We start from the raw sequence: 9,286 nt of genomic DNA on the forward strand, positions 1-9,286 counted from the left end.
TTTTACTCTGAGACTGGAAATTTCTGGAGGATATATAGCAGAAAACATATGATCTGATTTACGTGCTTAAAGCTGTGTTTGTTTGTTTGTTTGTTTTAAACTATAAAAGAGCAAGAGAAGAAATAAAGAAAATGGAATGGAGGCTATGATAATCCAGACACTCCTGTGGGTAGAACATGGTGAGCTGGTGGAGCATGGGGGAGGATATTGCAAATTCTACATTTACTCTAGATACTAAAGTAAGACATTATATTTCAAAGTTAATGAGAAGGAACTATCTGTTTGTAACTTAGATTATCCAAAGATTATATCAACCCAGATTCAAAAGCCTTTATAATCTAAAAGTTGAGAACTAGTCTGCATTTAAAACTGAGGAAAACAAGCAAAAGGCAAGAAAAAGTCTGCAATATCATTTAGACATAAGCAGATGAACCAAATCATTCCTGTAGCATAAAAGCTAAGTTGATGAGCAGAATCAAATACAGTTCTCAACTTTTAAAAATCCCATAGAAATTCAGACAAAATGAGCTGTTCAAAGTTGTTGCAGCCAGTAAATAACTGTGTATGTGTGTTCTAAGATAATCTTCACTGTGTTTAGTTGATTAAAACCCCTTTTATAATGATCTGAAAGAACTGATTTTCTAAACCCTAAAAACCTCTTGGAAAAAAAACCCTTCAAGCTGGGCACAGTGGTACATACCAACAACTTGAGAGAATTGGTGGTAACAACAACAACAAAAAAAACAAGTTTCTTCCAGTCACATTGTTAGGATCATCTGGGAGCACAAAGATTGACAGAACTATAGTTACATGCACCACAGAGGAAACAGCTTTTCAACTACAAATAAGAATTAGTAATTCAAAAGTTCATATATATTAACCATAGTTAGGCAGTATATTTTTTAAAATATTTTTTAGTTGTTAATGGACCTTTATTTTATTTAATCTATATGTGGTGCTGAGAATAGAACCCAGTGCCTCACACATGCCAGGCAAGCACTCTACCACTGAGCCACAACCCCAGCCCAGGTAGTATATTATTATATGTATTTTCTGTAAAGACAAGATCTGGAATCAAAGCATCCATATCTGATTCCAGAGAAATGCTCTGAAAAAGACCATCAGATTCACAACTCTGAAATCAGTTATCAAAACTAGAATATAAGAAAAAAAAAAAAAGAGAGAGAGAATTAGAATCCAGAATAAAATCCATTTGTTCCTAGATGTCTCTATTTCTAGTTCACCAAGAACCCACCCCTAAAAGGTCATGGATAAATAGAAACAGTGTTCCAAAAGGGGTCATTTGGAAAATAAGCAGAAGAAAAACTATTAATACATATAGCAAACGTAAGAATAAATTCCTTGTAGATATTTCCTTTCAGTTCTCAGGGGTGGTAATATTCATCTCCTTGGCCACAGCCTTTCTTTTGGCTAATTTTAATATATACAGTTGTTCTACAGGCTTTCTTTATCCTCTGCATTTTCTAGTATATCTTACACAGAAAGAACTTCAAGTAAGATTGTGTTATTTTTCCTTTCTGTAGCTGTGCTTTCTCAAAGCCACCAGTTGTCCTTAAATCAGACCAAACCACCACAGCACAGAATTCAAGGCTCCACAAATTCCTGGCCCAACACACTCTAGTTTTATCATCCTAAAACAGTACACAGTGACTCACATTTTCTGTTCTAAACACTCTAACCTCTGTCTATAACATCTCTGCTACCTTGCCTCTGTCTTCGGTAATAACTTTGCATCAAACTGTTTTCCCTCATTAAAGAACATGATATCCAGGCAAGGTAGCACACACCTGTAATCCCGGCTACAAATACATACAAATGACCAATAAGCACATGAATAGATACCTAACATCTTTTATGCTTTGGAAATGTGCCACATGGAAATGCAAATCAAACTGAGAAACCCCTTTACCATCAGGATAACTACATCAAAAGCAAGCAAACAAATATCCAGAAATAACAAATGTTGATGGGGATATGAAAAGTTAGAACACTTGTGCATTCCAGTGAGAGTGTAAAATGGTGTAGACAGCATGGCAGGCCCTCAAAAAATTATCACAGATTTACCATATGATCCAGCAATCATACCTACCCAAAAGATATCTACCCAAAAGATCTGAAAAAAGGGAATCCAACAGATATTTGTAGACAAATGTTCATAGCAGCATTAGAATAGTCAAAGTGTGGAAACAATCTAAATATCCATTGACTGATAAATGGATAAACAAAATGTGGTATATGTATACAATTCAGCCTCAAGAAAAATCAGAAACATGCAACTTGGATATTATGCTAAGTGAAAATATGTTAAGTGAGATAAGTCAGACACAAAAGGGCAAATATTACATGAGATCACTTTTATGAGGTACTCAGAAACCTCAAATTCATAGAGACAGAAAATACATAATAGTGGTTACCAGGGACTAGGGAGGAGGAAAAAATGGGGAGTTGTTTAATGGGTACAGAGTTTTAGGTTGAAATGATGAAAAAATTCTGGATGGTGGTGATGATTACACAACGTACTGTGTATGTACTAAATGCCAATGAACACTTGAAAAACGGTAAAATGGTAAATTTTATATAACACATATTTTGTAAAACAATAAGCCCATAAAGATTCAACTGAAAACTCTTAACTCTATCTTTTCAATATTTAATACAGATGTTACTAGTTACTAGACCAGTTTTTCAGTGTGGGTATAAAATGAATCTTCCTATAAAGTTAAAGAAACTTTTAAAATTAGGGTCTTCTATCTTTAAAAATATCTTTATTAATCCAGGTTTAAAATTTGACCTCTAAAAATAACTTATCAGAGAACAGGCAAGCTAGAGAAACCTATACTATTTATGTTATCTATTAGTCATTATCTTTTCTGCAGTTGATCTTCCTCATCATTGTTTCCTTAATAATGACACAACTCTAATTTTTATCCAAAGCAGCTAAAATTTAAATTAAATTAACATTATTTATAATTCTAAGATACATGCATTTCTAGATGTAAAACAAGACAAAACATTTAAGTTGAAAAAAACTAAAAGGGATATCATGACATGAGTACAACAACAATTCCACATTTTTTCAGGAGGAATTTTTCTGAAGACAGTAACATGAATAACCACAGAAATTTTGATGCCATATTTTCCCTAGGAAGATGGGCATTTGTCTGTATTGCTTTAGTAAAGATGAGAAACCAAAGCCAATATCACTGTTTTTAGGAGCAAACTTTATGACATGCATAAATATCAAAATTAATTCAATTTTTTAAATGACTAAATAAAAATTAAAAATTAGAATGGAGTAATAAAAATAAATTTCACAAATGGAAGCAACTGGCTAGCTAAAAGCATGGAGGAATCTGGGCATACAAATAACATGAATCAACATGTGGCACTGCTGTTTTGAAATTGTAATAAATGCATATAATCTAAATTGAAATATTAATTTAAGATTGCCAAAATAGTCATTTTAATCTTGCTTCTAAGTTGGCAAATGTAGCAGACTGTTAATAAAAATATTTTAAATGAAGGTTATTATCAAATAAGAATATAGAACTGAGTAGATAGGGAACTCCAGAACCAAACATAAAACTGGATTCAAAGGATGTGTCATGGGGTAATTATCTTAGTTATACTCTTTTAACATTAAAATTTTGCAGGAAATGATGGGACACTTGAACTTGTAAAGCAGTTTATGTATAATATATCGTATAATATATTTTTATACATTAAACATAAGCATAATCTATAGTTTATAATTATACATAGATCTTAATTATATATCATTTATGTGTATATGTATTTATAAACATATGTGTGTGAATATATATAACATATATCTCCCCAAATCAGAAAACTCTGTATTACAGGGCTTAAAAGAAATCAAAATACTGAGCAGGAAGTACCAAGCAGGAAGTCATAACTTTTTCAGAGGGAAAATGGCAGCTCTTAAATTCTCAAAAGAAGACATATTATTGAGAAGTATGTCCTCTTAGGAAAAAAATAGGGAGTTAAAATTATTTAGTTGGAAAAGCCAAGGATGAGAATGTAGTGAGCTTTGACATGGAACATTGTTATGAGCCAATTCTTCCTAACCTACCAGTGTAGAATGCAAGAAATCAAAACTGCCTGGACATTTTTTGCAGTAATCAAAACATATGCAGAAACTATTGAGCTTCCAAAATCTGCTAGGACACCTTCAACCTAAATGTTAAACTACATTAGAATATTTGATAGGTACATTAGTTTAAAAGAATAAAGAGAGCCAGGCATGATGATATACACCTGTATTTCCAGCAACCTGGGCGGCTGAGGCAGGAGGATTGCAAGTTCAAGCCCAGTCTTGGCAACTTATAGAGGCCCTAAGTAACTAAGCAAGACCCTGTCTCAAAATAAAAAATAAAAAGGACTGGAATGTGGCTCAGTGGTTAAGCCCATGGGTTCTATCTCTGATACTTTTAAAAAAAAAAAAGAAGAAAATATAAAATGTTAAAGTTCTTCTGCTCATTTAGAACAAATTTGAGGAATTTGCCTATAAATGTATCTCTGCATTGAAATGTATTCTCTAATTTTTATTAATGATATCTACACTTTGATTTACAAATCAGTTAATGCTATAGTTAGTAATTCCTTATACTTCAGATTCAAACTAACTTTTAAAAAGGTGAGTTTTCATTGTGCATATACACAGCGAGATGCTTTTGAATTTAAAAAGTTCATTTTATTTTTATTTCTAAAAACATCCTGAACATACAAGGTAATCAAAATTGGGACATCACGTGTGGGGGGAATTCTTTTATACATGACACTAATATTAAGATACTTTTCTTATCAAAAAAGAGTAAGTTCCACTGGGTTCAGTGGTATATGCCTGTAATTCCAGCAACTCTGGACGCTGAGGCAGGCAAAGCACAAGTTCAAGGCCACCCTCGACAACTCAGTGAGACCCTGTCTCAAAAAATTAGGAAAAAAAAGACTGGGATGTAACTCAGTAGCAAAGTGCCCCTGGGTTCAATGCCCAGTATTTTAAAAAATAAAAACCAAGAAAGAGTAAAGTATAAAAAATTTCTTTTCTTACAAGATCAGAGTAAAGAAATCACTACCAGCCCTTGAGAATATAAATATAAAGTACAATTAAGTACTACTATGAATTGAGAAGACACCTGGGTTTTTTTAGAGTAGATTTACCAATTGTTTATTTAAAAAAATATTTGTTAAAAATTAGTAAGTTGCTTTTAAAAAGGCAAGTAACTTATACATTTATGTTATCTGCTCTGTAATATGGCTTTAAAATAAGAATGTGCTTAAATAAATGCACTTAGCATCCAGTTCTTTAAAGAACATCAAAAGTTTAATAATGAGATGAATTGTTGACAAAGAAACTGTCTTCCTCAAGAAAAAAAAAATCTCTACATTAAGAGCCAATGACAGAAAATCCTAAATAATCTTTTATTGTCAGAAGTCAATTTAATTTTTCCACAGAATAAACACAATTATTTCTATAGTAATATCAGTATAATCTGGGGGAATGAGTAAATCTACAAGGATTTTAAAACTTCTTCCTGTCCACTTATCACTTTTAAGATGCAATGATTCAGAGCTCTGATAGGGATTAAGATTTTCAGGAAATATAGAAGAAATTCATGTTAAATAACAACAGTGGACCTTGAAGTCATGAGCTTTTGTTACTTTATTGTTAACCAATGAATATTATCCAAAATTAGAGATGTAACTTAGTTGTACAACACAAAAATATACTAATGGTAAAAGCCTATTGGAATTTACCAAATACTCATTAGTGTATTTTACATTACTATATGAACATGTGCTCAATTGCTAATGATAAGTTATATTGGTTTAATCACTATGAAAATCCATATTGCAAATGGCTGTTCCTGTTTTAAAAAATCCACACAGCTTTAAAAATGGATTAAATCCATTTTAATCCTAATCTACAAATAGATTATAAACAGCAAATGTAACTGGTAATTTTTCAACACTGTAACAAACTGATGTAGCAATGATAGTGCACACAATTCAAAATTAGAAAAATTAATGGAAATCCAGGTTTTTACTATCATGGCAATTCCTTAATGCTTTGGAAAAGTAAAAATTTTTTCAAAGCATGAACAGTAGGGTCTACCATTTACTCCTCTAGTGTACCAAGTAGAAACATTCTCTTTCATAGGATTTTGAAGCATGTGCACACCACTGTACAACAGTCACTTCAAGGTTAACCAGTTATCTTTTGTCCTACAAGTCCAAAATATATTAAGCAAAACCTTTCCTTTTCATAATGTCTGCCCAGATTAATCCTTTTAAAAATCAGCAAAATAACAAAGCACAAGAGATATTTTCAGACATAACTTGAATCTACTGTGCATGAAAAATGTTTAATAAAATGGCAATTTTAATAAATGTAAATTTGAGTGCACAATACCAAATGCAAAGTAGCTGAACCACACAGAGAAAACAAGGCTTTCCATATCTTCAAATCCAGGCATTTAATAATAAAAAAAATATTAGAATATCTCTAACTGGGAAAATTTATTTAGTAAGATAAATGAAATGAATAGCCTAAATATTATAATTTCTAAAATAAGATTACCAAATTTAATTTTTTTAAGTTATAGATTTAAAAAATAAGCACAGTGATTTAGAAACCAAAAATGCTAAAATGATCATGTAACTATCATATCAAGAAATGAAGGTATAGACATTCTTTATATGCTACAAAGGTAACATCTCTTTCTCACACACAAAGACACACATTTCCTCAGACATAACACCCCTCTAGGAAGATAGTATACCAGTGACATCTTACAATTTTAACACAAATCAGAGCCCACAGTTCAACTTAACAAAAAGTCAGTTAAAAAATTAGCATTCACATATTCTAAAGGAAAATGAAGTCTCAAAAATATTCCTTCATGATTGAGACTGTCTTAATGTATAATAAACATACAGCTTACACATTTCATGGTGTTGGAAACCAGTCATTGTAGGTGTAATAGTGAGGTAGTATTACTGTCCCCTTCCTGGGACTGATGTTTTTATATACTGCCCTTCCAGAAAGGTCATTTTCCTTTTAGTGATTAAAATTAATTACCAACAAATGTTTACTTTCTTTTATTAGACATCCTTTTTTCTAAGTCAACTCATGAAAGAACAAATTTTTTCAAGTTTTTGAGACAACTTATTTGTAGGTAGTGTTTCATCAATAACCTCTCCTAGGAACTAACTAGACCTCTGTGAAGTGACTAGCAAAGAAAACCACCAAAAATTACAGGAGATGAAACACCAATCAATTTAGCTGTCAAAAATGACTGTAATTAAGTAAGCAAATAACAAATATCCAATAATGTAATTAAATTGGGACTTTATTTTAAAAAACTTATCATCAGCTACACACTATACTATTAAATGTACTAATCCTTTTCATGATTTGTAGTCATCATCTGCACAGTGATCAAACACTTTTTCACCCTGCCATAATTTTAAACACTACCAATGACCTGTATGATAGCAGAATTATGGCTATAGGAATGGCAGGATATGAGAAGGGCACACTGAGAAAATGTAAGAGAATGAAGAAATGTATATAGGTTAAACACAAAAAAGGCAAGGGAAAACTGAGTGCTCCATCTAAACACTTATTGAAAGGTTCACCATTATTTTAAATGCACAAAGTGATCAAGCCACACATACACATTTGTCAGTCATGATAATTAGTGTTGAATGTTCAACAGAAAAAGAAAAATGAAAACTGAAAAATGTAAAAGAATTGATGGAACATGGTTCTCCATCCCCTGGCCCAAACAAAAAAGAAAACCGAGCATGATATCACACTGCCTTAATGTTGAAGAGCTCTCCTTAAATTTGTCTTTCAGCCACCACAGTCAAACTGGTATAAGTGCTTTGGCAAGGTGGGATGCATTCCATCACATCTGCAAAGGCCTGCTTTTCTCTGTTGGTGGTTCAGCTTATGAAGAACATGTATGCAAAATAACAGCTCTCACATTGCTTCAAACTCATCAATACGCTGCTTTGTATTGCCTTGCCGAATTTGTCGAAGAGTCTTGTATTTATCACGGCCTGCTTTAACATTCTCAGCATGAAGAACGTCATTTTGTGTTTTCTTGGTTTCATCTCTGGCTTGGGCTAATTCTGAACTCAATGCCTACATTAAAAAAAAAAAAAAGACTATTAAAAAATGTATGGAAATGGTTTAAAGATGCAAAAATACAAATATACCAAGTCTGACTTTTTTTTTTAAGAGAGAGAGAGAGAGAATTTTAATATTTATTATTTTAGTTTTCGGCGGACACAACATCTTTGTTTGTATGTGGCGTTGAGGATCGAAGCCGGGCCACACGCATGCCAGGCAAGCACGCTACTACTTGAGCCACATCCCCAGCCCAAAGTCTGACTTTTTAATATGTTAAAATTTCCACTGTGAAATCATTTTCTCTATTTTTTGTAATGGTGATGGTACTTGGGGAGGAATAATCGGGGCCTTTCATTTTCACACTTTCAACCATGATATTTTTTTATTCTAAATTTCCTTAACTTTTAATTCAGATTATATAATACCTTAAAGGTAGTTTATAAAATAGTATAGTCAATGTACACTTTAAAAATATTTTTATTGGTCCATAATAGTGGAATTAATTGGGATATGCTTGTCAATGTGCACTTTACTATTTAAAAACTATATTCATTTGATTTTCAACACAGCAATAGAATATTTTCTACCTTTTAAAATGGGTCAAGCTAACTAGTTAACAAACATTTGTTAATAGAGTCATACAAAGGAATAAATGAAATAATTGGCCAAACAACCAATTATAAGACTGGCCACTAATAAGATTGCTAAAAATCTTAAGTTCTTTTCAATACATTCATCTAAGATAGAGAAAATATAAACTACATTTTACATGTACATAGAATTACAAATTACCTGAAGTTGTTTCTTTACGCGTTCATTTTTCTGTGTTTCTGTTACACGTTCTTCCTCACTTCTATGGTTCATTACCCCTTCATTTGATAATTCGGCACTAGCCTCAGCATTGTTCTCATCATGTTCATCATGTTCATTTTCTGTTGGAGGAATGACGGGTGGTGGTGGAGGGGGAGGGGGAGCAGACATCACAGTTTTTAACTCTTCTTTGGTCTTTTCCAAGTCTTCCTGGGCTGCAAAAGCCTAAGCATTAAAAATAAATTCATGAGCAACTTACTTTGAAAAGTGGTAATTAAGAGAATCAAGTTATCT

General features: G+C 32.2%; 1 protein-coding gene across 1 annotated transcript in view; it reads right to left on the bottom strand.

Annotated features, from left to right (window-relative positions):
• Positions 1–9,286, bottom strand: part of Rdx (radixin) — an 84,391-nt gene that overhangs the window by 12,255 nt on the left and 62,850 nt on the right. The window contains exons 13-14 of the mRNA XM_078046965.1: positions 8,975–9,217; positions 8,034–8,194 (exon numbers count right to left, since the gene is read on the bottom strand). Coding sequence (XP_077903091.1) covers positions 8,034–8,194; positions 8,975–9,217 — 404 coding nt within the window. The remainder of the gene's footprint in view (positions 1–8,033; positions 8,195–8,974; positions 9,218–9,286) is intronic.

The sequence above is a fragment of the Ictidomys tridecemlineatus genome, chromosome 4, assembly GCF_052094955.1.
Source record: "Ictidomys tridecemlineatus isolate mIctTri1 chromosome 4, mIctTri1.hap1, whole genome shotgun sequence".
NCBI classification, from domain to species: Eukaryota; Metazoa; Chordata; class Mammalia; order Rodentia; family Sciuridae; genus Ictidomys; species Ictidomys tridecemlineatus.